General features: G+C 45.0%; 1 protein-coding gene across 1 annotated transcript in view; it reads left to right on the top strand.

Moving 5' to 3' along the window:
• LOC138301223 (ficolin-1-B-like) overlaps positions 1 to 11584 on the top strand; it is a 172817-nt gene extending 161233 nt beyond the window's left edge. The window contains exon 9 of the mRNA XM_069241468.1: positions 10670 to 11584. Coding sequence (XP_069097569.1) covers positions 10670 to 10917 — 248 coding nt within the window. The 3' untranslated portion in view covers positions 10918 to 11584. The remainder of the gene's footprint in view (positions 1 to 10669) is intronic.
• The last annotated feature ends 1538 nt before the right edge of the window (positions 11585 to 13122 follow it).

A 13122-nucleotide genomic window follows, 5' to 3' on the forward strand; every position in this document is an offset into this window, starting at 1 on the left:
TATAAAAATAAAAAGCACTCGGTCAATCAAATAAATCACAGTGTCAGTAGACACTAAGATAATCACTTGATTAATTTATTTTATTATTTAATCTCTTAACAATTTGTTTGTCATGAGAGAGAGAAATAGTATCATCAATTGCTTTAACTTAAAAACTATAACCATTCCATTAATCTCAGGCAGTCACACATCACAGAATGTATTTTCAAATACACATGTATATTAGTAAATTTATTGATAATCGGAAAATACAAAACAATTTAGCATGGACAGATGTAATTTTTGTGAATAAGTTCCTTCTGTGGGTGATGTGGAAAAAATATGAGTATGATGAAAGCTTTGCTGTTGATTTTTATATGACAATTTAATAAGTATGGTCGAAGTGCATTTCAGTTCTAGGAATGAGATAACTTGTACATTCCTTAGGACCACGGTTTCTTCAGACAAGAGTGCAACACATGTTTTAAGCAGGGCGGTATCTATTCAGGGCTCCTGTTAATTACAAATAGACTTTAATCGTTTGGGGTAATGTGTCTATTACAATATTCTCTAGGTTAGGCACAAGTGAAGGCCTCATCTTTCTGGTTAAGGAAAGGGATTTTCAAATTACCCCAGTGTGGTAATTTCCTTCAAGCTGAAATATTTGTCCTCTGTGCATTTGGAGTAAACTCTTTGATAAATACAGACTGGGCATGATTACTTCTATTGCCTCTCCGTCTGCATCGCCAGGTACAAAAACCCTTGGTCACAGAGATGTAGGAAGGTATCTTTTGCTTGGGGTGACCTGTAACTTTCATAGGAGTTAATGTCTTATATGCCACTCTTTCTACTTGTACCAGAATGCAAGTTCCTATTCCATGTATCAGACTTCACTCCACTGGTGCAAAAGTCGAATCACAAGCCCCTGCTGCAGATGTCATTACAAACTCCAGGAGCAAGTGTCACATCACATATACAAAGCCCTTGGTGCAAGTGTCAGATCACAAGCTCTCAGAGTAAATGTCACACGGCACAAGTTTCTGATCACAAGCTTCTGGCACCAATGTCAAGTCACTAGATCGCAATACCAGCGTCACATCACAGTCACTGCAGCAAACAATATGTTCTGCATAAAAGTTAGTGAATAGTGTATGACCGTACAGAACATAACCACGTTATTGGATTCCAGGCTGGTCACTGCTGCACATAATTGATGATAACTCTTTCCTATGGTGTTTGTGCTGTTTCTGTGATAAAATGTAGAACCACCATTGTTTCTAAAGACTGGCTACACCTTTCACATTGTCCTGTTTTGGCCCTAGGAACTTCTAAATTGCTCCTACTCTGTACTGATTTCTGGAGCTGAACCTCTATGTGAAGATCAATTGATTGTATTTCCAGAATAAACTCTGTGTTGTGTGCATAGTGCTTAATTTAAGAAGGTGGTTGAATGTGGGGCCCACGGGCACTCATTTTTTTAGGGCCCGCACTTATTTTTCCTCAACAGACTTTGATGCACAACAAAAGAGAGAACACACAAAAGGAGGAAAGAAGGAGGGAGAGAAAGACAGAAAAACAGTGACAGTGGGAGAAAGCAGGGAAGAAAAAAACCTGCAAGAGTTAAAGAGACAGGGAGTCTTGTGGTGCCTTTAAGAAGCATGAGGGGGAATCAAAGCTAAGCCGCCTTGGTAGTTTTCACGAGCTCTGGGCCTCAGCACAACTCTGGGCCCTCACACTTATTCTTCTATGATTTAAGCACTGTCAGCCATTTTGAAGGGCCGGTGGGCTACATACAAACATTGGACCTTATTCACAAAGGTAACTTACACATTTGACTAATTTAGACTCAGCTTTTGTGAAGAGACACATGCAGCAATGTTACCCAAAAGTATAAAAGTAAATTACCTGGGTAGAATTACTCACAAGTGTAAATACCTTTGTGAATAGCCCTGGCAGTTAGTGAATAGCTCTGAGGCCCTTTAATTGGATAGAGACTGTAGGAATCTGGCCTGGTGTGTGGTGGACACCTATGTTGTTGTCACCCTATACCAGGTCCAGGCATCCCCTTACTAGTGAAGTGTAGGCAGTGTCTAGAAAGCCAGGGCTCTCTAAAGGTAGCTGTGGATGAGCAGCAAAGACTTATCTAGGAGACATGCACAGCTTATGCAATACCACTATAGTCACACAGCACTATCACACATAAAAGAACCACACAGTGTTACAAAAATAAAGGTACTTTATTACGGTAACACAAATACTAGAATACTAATAGGCAGTCCCCCCAAATGGAGGTAAGTAACCACACTATTTATATACACAATAGCGATCAGTAAGAAGCATAAAAACAACACATATTGGCAAAAGTATTAGAAAATAGTGAGGGAACTAGGGGAGGGCCAAACCATATACTAAGAAAGTGGAATGCGAAATACAGTGCCTCACCCATAGATGTGGAATCGTTAGAGGGGAGCTGGAGGAACTAGAAACCCCAAGAGATGGGTACCAGAGGGACCCCCAGCAACCAGGAGAGCCTGGTTTTACCCCAAAACTAACAGAAGGACTTAGGAAAAAGATTGTGGTAGACCTAGACCAGACTGAAAGAACCCAAAGGAGGATTCTGGCGGAAAAGGACCTGCAAAGGAAGGGGACCATGTCCAGGTCGAGATCGAGTGTCCGGTCATGGCAGGAGCCACTACCAACCCTTCTGTGGATGCAGGACTAGGACCAGGTCGACGGAAGAAGAAGAAGACTAGCGGTGCAGCAGATGAAGAGGGGTCCCTGAAGTGATGCAGATGGTATCCCACATAGACTGTTGGGTTGCAGTGGGTCAGTGGTGCCAGAGAACCACCATCAAGCCTTGTAAATGCAAAAGAAGAAAGCAAATAGTTGCAAGACTGTAGAGGACCAGCAAGGCCCAGGGGACTTGACCCAAGGAGGGAGTCTGAGGTGACCATCAGCAGTCAGGAGAGCCAACAGAAGCAGTCACAGCCCTACAGGCAACCCACTAGGAGGAATAGTAAGTCGCAGTGAGGCCCAGTCAGCTCACCTTAAGAGGAGTTCCACGTCACTGGAGCAGCGGAGAGGATACTGTGCTTTGCAGGAAGAAGTGCTGGGGGCCAGGGCTACATGGAGCCAGAAGATACCTTGGAACAGGAGCAAACAAGCCTCGGTAGCTGCAAGAGTCATGGTGCACAGGGGTACTGTCCTGCAAGGGCTTATCATCTCCCAAGTTGCACAGCTGGCAGAGAGGACCAAGGGTACCACACCAGACTACTACGTGTGATGCAGGATCCATGCAGTACCGTAGGAGAGCAGATCCACGCAGCCAGTCGTTGTTGCAGTTGGTGCCCGCAGATGCAGGGGAGTGACTCCTTCATTCCAAGGGAGATTCCTTCTTACTTCTTGGTGCAGGCTGACATCTTCTCGATCTCAAAGAATGCACAGCTGGGGAAATGTTGCAGTTGCTAGAAGGAGCCGGAGAAACAACGTTGCAAAGCTTAGTCGTCACTGAAGTTGCAGATTGATGGTTCCTGAAGGGTCCAGTTGCGGTTCCAGTGGCTAGAAGATGAAGTAAACGATGCAGAGGGTCCTGGTGGAATCTTGCACATTGAATCTGAGAACCCACCCAATAGGGAGACCCTAAATAGTACTAAAAGGGGGTTTGGTCACTTGCAGGGTGACCACCTATCAGGAGGGGACTGTGATGTCACCTGCCTTACTCGGGCACTCAGATGCTCCCAGCTGCCCATCTTGGATTCAAGACTGGTGAATTGAGTGGCCATCTGAAGGAGCTCTGGGCACTATCCCTGGAGTGGTGATGGACAGGGGAGTGGCCACACCCCTTTCCTTTGTCCAGTTTGACTTACAGCGACCTGGTGCAGTGGCCTGTTGTGAAAGGGTGCAAATGCAAAAAGAACAGATGATGGCCGGAATGTAGAACAACTCAAACATTCACCCCCAGTCTGTGACGGGAGTGAGTGGTTGAAAAGTTTCAGCACTCCGTCCATCATCCTTTTGTGTTGCTAAAGTTCCCCTAAGTGGGAAGGATATGCCCAGACGTGGGTCCCTTGCTCACTGTGCCACTGGATTAAAGGTAGCCTGGATGATGAAGGGTGATACCCTGAAACCGGTCCCAGGATGATTGTTTCCGGTCCAGGGACGACCTGGCCTGGCAGTTCAGGCTGAACTGTTCCCATGGGGAACAGGGTTAAGATTGATTTGCATATGGATTGGGTCCAAACTGGGATGGCGAGAAAAAGAACAATGGATTAAACTCAGATCTGTGACTGGGGGTGAGTGGTTGAAAAATGTTAGCACTCCATCCATCATCCTTTTGTGTTGCTAAAGTTGCCTTAAGTGGGAACGGTATGCCGAGATGTGGGTCCCTTGCTCACTGTGCCACTGGATTCAAGCTAGCCTGGCTGATGAAGGGTAATACCCTGAAACCGGTCCCAGGATGCTCGTGTCCAGTACAGGGAGGACCTGTCCTGGCAGTTCAGGCTGGACTCTTCCCATGGGGAACCGGGTCAAGACTGATTTGCATATGGCTGGGTCCAAACTGGGGTGGCATGGTGAGCAAAATAACAATGGATTGAACTCAGACCTGTGACTGGTGGTGAGTGGTTGAAAAGTTTCAGCACTCCGTCCATCATCCTTTTGTGTTGCTAAAGTTGCGTGAAAGGATGCAAAGCACCTTTTCATGCAGGCTGCAATAGCAGACCTGCAGACACATTTTGCATGGGCTCCAATGGGTGGCACAACACATACTGCAGTCCATGGGGAACCCCTTGTGCCCCAGTGCCCTGGGTACCTAAGTATACTAGGGACTTATAAGGGGGCACCAGTTTGCCAATTGTGGGGTGTACAAGTTCTAGGCAACCAAATTTAGAGTGAGAGAGCACAATCACTTGGGTCCTGGGTAGCAGGATCCAAGAGAAAACTGTCTTGGCATACTGATAGCAGGCAAAAAAGTGGAGTAACCATGCCAAAAGATAGAGACTTGTAAGGTACAATTTTGGAGTAAATTTACCTTAGGATTTTGTGAAAAGACAAAAAGCTGGAAACTTATTCAAAAGGGTAAATTACTGAAAACAGTAAGTTACCTCTGTGAATCAATCCTGTGGTGAGTAGCTCTTTGGTGCAGAATCACTGGCTGTGCTTTGGATCATATTGTAGACTTGTCTTATGTGCAAACCTCAGTGATCTCTTAATTTACTGAGAGGAAATCCCAGCCTTAAATGGAAGTTCGTGTAATCTGTGCAGATTAATATGCTGTATGTCAGTGCTTCAGGCACTTGCACTCTGTGCAGATTTGTGCCAAAGTTATACTCTATGCATTTATGTGCAGGCCCTTTGGATGCTGTAAAGATCCTGTGACTGTGTTTGTGCAGAATTATTTTTTACATGCAGGACCCATGCAGGCTTTCCTACCTTTGTCGGTACCCTGTCACAAAGCCTTCTTACCATCCTTTTTATTGGCTGACTTGAATTCTTCAATTGCTTGCACTTAGGTGACTACTTTTTTCTTCTTGATTAGCACTCCATTAGAGTGCATGTGTATACAAGTCTCTTCTTGCTGTGATATTCCTCTTCGTTTGCTATTGCTCTCTCCCTCGTGTGCTGCTCTCTTTCTTTCTTGTGCTTCTACCCTGCCAATCTCCCTCTCACTCCGTGTTGCTGTCTCCTTCATGCCCTTCTCCCATTCCTCCTGTGTTGCTCTCTCCCTCATGTCCTGCTTATCACCTACTCCCCTACCCAACTCTGTTTTTATTTTATTGCTCGCCCACTCACTCCTTTGCCTTCCACAGTCCCAAAATCGTGTTTTATACATATTTTGGGGGGAGGACCTGGCAGCAAAATACTACCATTTCCTTCACCTTAAAACAAGCACTATAACACTGCTCCAATTCTCTTTTTTTTTAAAAAGATTACCAATCCATTTTGTGTCAGGATGTTTTTTAAATGACACCTGTGTCTGTTTATAGGCATATTCATGTGGTTATTCATGCGTGAGCTTGTGTGGTGACACATGCAAAAGATTGATGACTCATGAGCGCACATATGTCATGAGCATGTGTGCACTCACACAATGATGCTTCTTCTACTACTGTTGGTCGCATCATCACATCACTTGTTTTTTCTTTTAGTCGATGCTGCACCACATAGGAAAACATTTATGTTTGCTGAAGCTGTACAGCATAGGTAAAACGGAGAGTTCCCACAGGCGAAACCTATTGGCTTTGCCAATGCTTGTTGTCTATGTTCTCAATCCCATTTCCTCTGCTGGCTGTTTCAGGAGGTTGTCCACTCAGGTCTTATGGATCATAGGGAGGTTACAGGTGTAGATGAGTGATCGGCTTTTGGCATCATAGAAGTGTAAAAGGGAGGGAAGGCAACTTTCCTACTGTGAATTATTTCCTATGTTTCGGGAAGCGAACCACAAATCCATATGGTTAGTCCCTTAGTTAATAACAAATGATGACATACTGAAACAGATGCGAGACATGAAAATAAGAAGGTGATGCTACAAGAATACATTTATTACAAACAAATAGATTATATCAAAATACTCTGCTTGTTGGCACCACTTGAGCTTTATGTACATCAATCAATCAGTGATTTTTAAAGCGTGGCTAATCACCCGTAGGGTCTCAAGGTGGTGTTTTTGGGCATGCTGCTCCATCGAAGAGCCAGGTCTTGAGATCCTTCCTGAACTGCTTCAGACAAGGTTATGAAAAATGTATGCTTGGGTTTTGTGAGTATCATAATAGAAAATAAAAATAATCTACCAACAAAGCGCCAAAGTGCATCAGTGCATATGCTTACATACAAAAGAAAATCTAACTTTAACAAGAAGAAAGATACATTTGAGCAAGACAGTTCTAACCTGCGAATTTAACTGTTCAATTTTCAAAACAAACAGGCATAAAGCCTATGTGCCAACACTATTCACTTTTCTGGTATGCTCATTGATCTTTACCCAGATGTGTAAATTTTACAGCCATCACTATACAATTAATCCTATGCGTTCTGGGCACAGGTTAATAAATGTATGCCATACAAACTCTAAAGCTCACCAATCAAAGTGCTTAAGTCAGAGTGCTGGAGTCTGTGGCTGTGTTCCCAGCGGGCAGTAGAATACCGCCAGCCATATTTTGAGCTGCAATACAGCCTGGCGATGTTCTGCTGGCGGGGCACTGCTGGCGGTTGCAGTGCCCCTTCTCGGTCCCTGCCGGATTACCTCCTCGCCCTAGGTAAGTCGGGTGTCCGACAAGAGAGGGGGGTGTTGTATGTGTGTGTCTGAGTGTGTGGGTGAATGCGTCTCTGTGTTGTGTTGTGTTGTATGCGTGTGAGTGAATGCATGTAAGAACAGTGAAGTGAGTGTGTGTCTGCATGTCAGTGTGTCTGTATGTAAGAATGTCTGGACGAATGCGTATGTGAATGCATGTATGCCAGTGAATGAGTGAATGTGTGTATGCCAGTGTACGTGAATGGGTGAATGCATGGTGCGTGTGGGTGTATGTGTGCGTGTATGCGGGGAGGGATGGTGGGAGGTGAGGGGCGCTGTGACTGTAGTGGGGGGTGATGTGTGTGTGTGTGTTTATGGGAGGGGTATCGGAATTGGTAGGGTTGGGGGGTTTTGATGGAGGGGGGTGAGGGGTGTCAGGTGAGTGTTGGGGGGTGTGGAAGCCACCTATCGGTGACAGGGAATTCCTTCCCTGTCACCGGTAGGGCCTACCACCATGGTCTTCGTGGCATTGCTAACGCCATGAAAACTATCGCGATAGGCCAGCTCATAATGCCACCGGTGTACTCTGTGGGCTGCTGGGTCAGAGATTGACATCTAGGGCCTGGCGGCTCATACTGCCATGACGGTATGAGTGGTGAAGTGGCGGGTTGACTACTACCAACCCGCCTGACTCATAATGTGGCGGTATGTACCGCCAGCCTGTTGGCGGTAATACCGCCACATTAACCCTGTTATCAAAAGATCATCAGGGTTAAAATGAGGGCCTTAGTGTTTGATATAAAACAAGTGCTTTCAAACAATACCTTTTAGTAGCAGGAAATCACACTGCACCTAGTGCAAACATTTTTATAAGTCTGTTAAAAGGACGCTTTCCAGAACTCAAAACCCTTAAAAAACCTCCCGAAAAGAATACACCTTAGTCACATAAAGCTTCAAGTGACTCCTTCAATTAAAGCCTGTACTCGCTTTCAAGCAGCCTGTAGATTTGGTGATTAACTAATTGCACACATTTACGTTTCTTGCAAGCAGCAGGTACGCTGGTGAGAACGCCTGTTTCTTCTTCAGCTCTCTGTCCATGGATAGCCACTATGGCCCAGAGGAGAGGGTGTTATGTGAGAGTGATTTCTTTCATTTATAAATGTACACGCACAGCTTCCCCAGGCAATGCCCTGCGGAAGGTGGAGAGAGAAATGAACTTGTGTTTTTTTAATTGCCCATAACTACAATTAGTGAAGCAGGTGCAGTGGCACTGGAGCAATGCTATGAGTGACCACTGCACCCCGATTTTGACTGTTTTACTAGAAAAAAAGCATGTGGGAGCCCTTTTTCATTGTTAGCATAATTCCCCAGGTCACCCTTGCTGTGATGGGAACAGGCCCCAAGCAACAAGGGGGTGAGCAGTGTTTTTTTTCTTTTTAGAAGGTGAGGTGGAGTCGGCTGTGAGGTGTCGGTTCCTAACAATCTGGCAGGGTCGATGAGTTTGGCGGGTCAAGACACGATGGGGTTACTTCACTGTGTTGCAGTCACACCACAGAGCCACAAGCGCCGCAGCGGAGTCAGGTGTCACAGATGTTGGTGGCACAGCACTCGGGACTCATCATGTTGTGGGGTTTCAGAGGTGCTGTGGCGGCATTGGGCCTCCGGTGTTAGTCGCAGTCATCGCACTTCAGTGGGGACCACAACTTCAGGTGCAGGCAGCGGTCCCAGCCACCTGCCCTGCGGCTCTGAGCAGTGTCAGGATTGGCTGGGAGCAGACTAGTACCCTATGCAGGCTCTCTCCAGATCTCCAACTGTGTTGTGGGCTGGAAAGAGCCCTGAGCGCCGAGACGGCCAGCCAAACATACATGCGCAGTCCCCCTCAGTGCACTTCACCCACGTGGCCCCGCCCCTCTCAAAGAAAAGGATAATAAACATAGTTTAATGGAGGAGCCGCCCCTGGTACCTTATGAGAATCAGAATGCATGACAAGACGGAAGGTTAGCTCATGGGCCTTGAAATGTTCCCATTCATTGCACAATGTACAGTTTACTAAAGTGCATAACAGATCAGCGTATTTATACATATAAAAAACATTCTATTTAGGCAGACATTAAACTTCATTACAGCAAAATTGGCAGATGATCAGAAAATGTTATCCAGAAAAATGAACTCTGCCCACAAGATTAGCGTCAAACCCCGAGAGATCCTTTGTGAAGATACAGATCCTTAAAAAATGCCACACATTTTATTACTAATGACTCAGAATACCACGCTGCCTCCTGCTCATCAGGCACATCCCTGCGTTACATGCATCCCTGGGCTACATCCCTTCTTTTTAGGGTCGAGCCTGAGTTGCATGCGCTTGCGCATGCGTTTCACTTGCGAGGCGCTTTAGGAGTTAGAAAAGGGCTCGGAGCCCCGTCCATGTCACATCAGTGTCTTTCATTGGTTCGTGGGCTTGCCTTTTAAAATCTGCTTGCTTTCATTAGTGGAAGGCACGCATACGTCATGCCTTTTCTGGTGGTTAACCCTCCTCGAGCGCAGTGACCAAGTACTGAAAACATGCGAGGCTCGCTGTTTCCCTTCAGGTTTGTGAACTACTTTTTACCTTTTTTTCGCAGTGCGATCTCGCTTGGCAGAGGTCGAGCGCTTTGCATAGCATTGACCCTGTTACATAGTTAATTGCACTTTTGCCGGTTACGTGGATAATTGCACTTTTGCCAATAGGTTTCACTACGAGTGAACTGCAGCAGGGTGAGCGCGCTCTTTTTTGCCATTTAATGTGGCAAGAAAAATCCGGTTGGGAGTTTACAACTGCTAATAGCTCTAACTCGGAGAAATGCGAGACCCGTTGCAGTGCAAATGCTTGTTTCATTCAGCATTTCCATAACTGTAAAGAGCAACTAGAAGTCCTCGTTAGAAGCACCGGCGCTGGTTCTTGCTGAGTCTATGTCCCATCTGTGAAATAAAGGGCAATTAAAGAAGCTTGACCTACTCCTCTACCCCCTAATTAACCACAGCAGCCAACAGCTACAATGAACTGTCCGCGAGCCCATTTTTATGTACTTGTGCATGTCAGTAAATTGTATGTCTGTATGTAGTAAACTGTGTGTGGTGTGTGACGCCATGAGACCTCGCCAGACAGCTAAAGTTATCTGTAACTGAGACATAAAATTTCAGAATGAATAGCAAAACATGTTTTGGGAAATGAATGAAATAATTAACGCAATTTATGGCAAATGCAGGCAAAGTATAGAAAACAGCTTTTTTTCTACAAATCATTCTAGTGCACTTACTTCTATGAGGCATTCATTTTTAACTCTTAGGAGAGCAGAAGCTCCTCACACTTGAAACCAAGTAGCTTGGGGAGGGCTTTGTGTGTGCCCGTGGGTGTGTGTGCGCAAGTGCCTATTAGAATGATAGCACCATTTAAGAAATAAACTGTCCTCTTCGTTTTTTCAGGAAATTCCCTTGATGTTCATCTGAACAAGCCGTTCTCTACCAAAGACCAGGACAACGATTCTAATGCGGGGAGCTGTGCTGGGCTCTACAAGGGGGGCTGGTGGTATAATGACTGTCACCATGCCAATCTGAATGGACTGTACCTGGGTGGCGCACACACCACCTATGCAGATGGCATCAATTGGAGCTCGGGAAATGGATACAAATATTCCTATAAGTCATGTGAAATGAAGTTCCGGCCTACTTAGACCTTTTACAACATTTAGTTACACCCATTAAACCCAATCCAAACCAGATGTTATTAACTGTGATTGAAGCAAAGCATTTTTAGCCACATAGCTTTATTGAAATAAGTCTTGTTAATGTTCTGCTCCACTTTTCCTAAAACATCAATTATTTTTTCTGTAGTAGAGATTAAGTGAACTGTAAATCTTTCAAATTTCACTGCAATGCTGTATGGCTTCTCTGGAGCACTGAGGCCCAGATTTATACTTTTTGACGCAAACCTGTGCAAACGCAGTTTTGCGGCAAAAAATAAAGCGCCGGCTTGCACCATTTCACAGTGCCAGAAGGGTGCCATATTAAGGGAATGGTGCAAGCCGGTGCTAAACTTGGGCTAGGGTCTCAGAAGAAGATGCTAGCCGGGTTTAGGTGGCGGTAGGGAAGGAGGGGGTTGTGCTTCAGAAAACGACGCTGGCCTGGTTAGAGGCAAAAAAAATGACTCTAACCAGACTAGTGCCATTTCCTGGTGCACAACCACAAAAACATGATTTCTGTCATAGGAAAGACAGGAGTCATTCCCACTACCCCAATGGCCAGCACATGGGACATGTCCCCTGGGCATGGCCATTGCACCCTGTGCCATGCAGGGGGCCCGAAATTAGGACCCCTGATGGCAAAAAAAAAAATTAAAAATACTCACCCTACATACCTGGGATGGGTTCCCTCATCATCTAGTGTCCCTCTGGTGGGATGGGGTATTCCTTGGGGAGGACACCTGTGGACTCATTCCATGGTGTATAACCATGGAAATGGGTCCACAGGTCCCCTAACGCCTGGTCGGACCCATGTGTTAGATAATGGTGCAAAGCAAGCTTTGCGCAATTATTTAACCCCTCTTCCCACCCGCATGGGGGAATAAGTATGGGGCTAAGGGGATAGCACCATTTTTTGGATGGGAACGCCTACCTTGCATCTCATTGATGCAAGGTAGGGTCAGGCATCAAAAAAATGGTGCAAACTCCAATATTTTGACGCTAGACAAGTATAAATATGGGCCTGAGTGACTTCTTTGTAGCCCTGAGCCCATTGCCTGAAAACTGAATGTCTTCTCTGTACCTTTAAATGATAACCCCTCGAATGACTTGAATGTAACAAGAGGTGGCATCCCTGAAACAACTGTTTCTGATAACACTATGTGTCTACCAGTTAAAACCAAGTATGTTCTCTGTAACAATGAGGTACTAACCTGTATCACTGTGTGACTTTCTGTACAGTTTATCTCAGTGATGGTAATACTGACAAACCTTCCTTTACGTCCAAATTAGTCTTTTCAACTCTGGATTCACCCTGTCATTAGCACAAGATTAATTATTTTTAAAATCTCAGGCTTGTTATTCTCTTACTCTGTTCTCCATCACAGGATCACTCGGTAAATGCTTTTGTTCCCTCATGCTTGTGCTATGGCAACAGCATTTACTTGAGCGCCCCTAAAATAAGAAACTTAGTGGTAAGATCCTTGGTTGCTGCTTCTCCACTTCCTTATCTGTGAGGAACATACTGCCCCATTGGGGTGCACCTCTTCTCCTTGAACCTGTTGCTTCCTTTGACAATATGACCATCACACCAGAATTGATCCTAGAATTGTCCATAAAGACCCATTTCTATCCTTTGTTTCCATTCAGTGGACCACAAACAGATTTGCCTTTCTGTAATCACAGTGACCGTTTTTTTTTTTTATTCTAAGCTTTTATTCTTTTTTCTCTCCTTCTTTGGGTTTTCCTGATTGGTGGGGAGACATTGATGGAGCAGACTGGATGCTTTGAACTAAAACTGACACAATTAAGTACTTCATTATTTTGATGTATTGCATAATTGTGCTCCTTTTTCCGGATAGAGGCTGTAATGACTGCTTATGAGTAACATGTCTGACCTGATTGCTGTATCATTGACATTTTCTTTCAATAAAGAGCTGTTTAAAAAAAAAAAAAAAAAAAAGCTAATACCCATGTTTTACCATCAGGGAGTTCATAAGGCCTAGACACAAATTGTGTCTCTAGTGTAATTCCTCACAATCTACCAACTCATTGCACGGTTTGAAAATGGCAAACTGAGAAAAGGTCAAATTACCCCATATTGTTCGCTGGTGTTATAAGGTATTCTCCACTGTGTGCGCGGGGGCGGGGGTCCCAACCTTCAGAGGTCCCTCATTCAGCCAGAAGCCAATAAATATC

The sequence above is a fragment of the Pleurodeles waltl genome, chromosome 6, assembly GCF_031143425.1.
Source record: "Pleurodeles waltl isolate 20211129_DDA chromosome 6, aPleWal1.hap1.20221129, whole genome shotgun sequence".
Classification (NCBI taxonomy): domain Eukaryota; kingdom Metazoa; phylum Chordata; class Amphibia; order Caudata; family Salamandridae; genus Pleurodeles; species Pleurodeles waltl.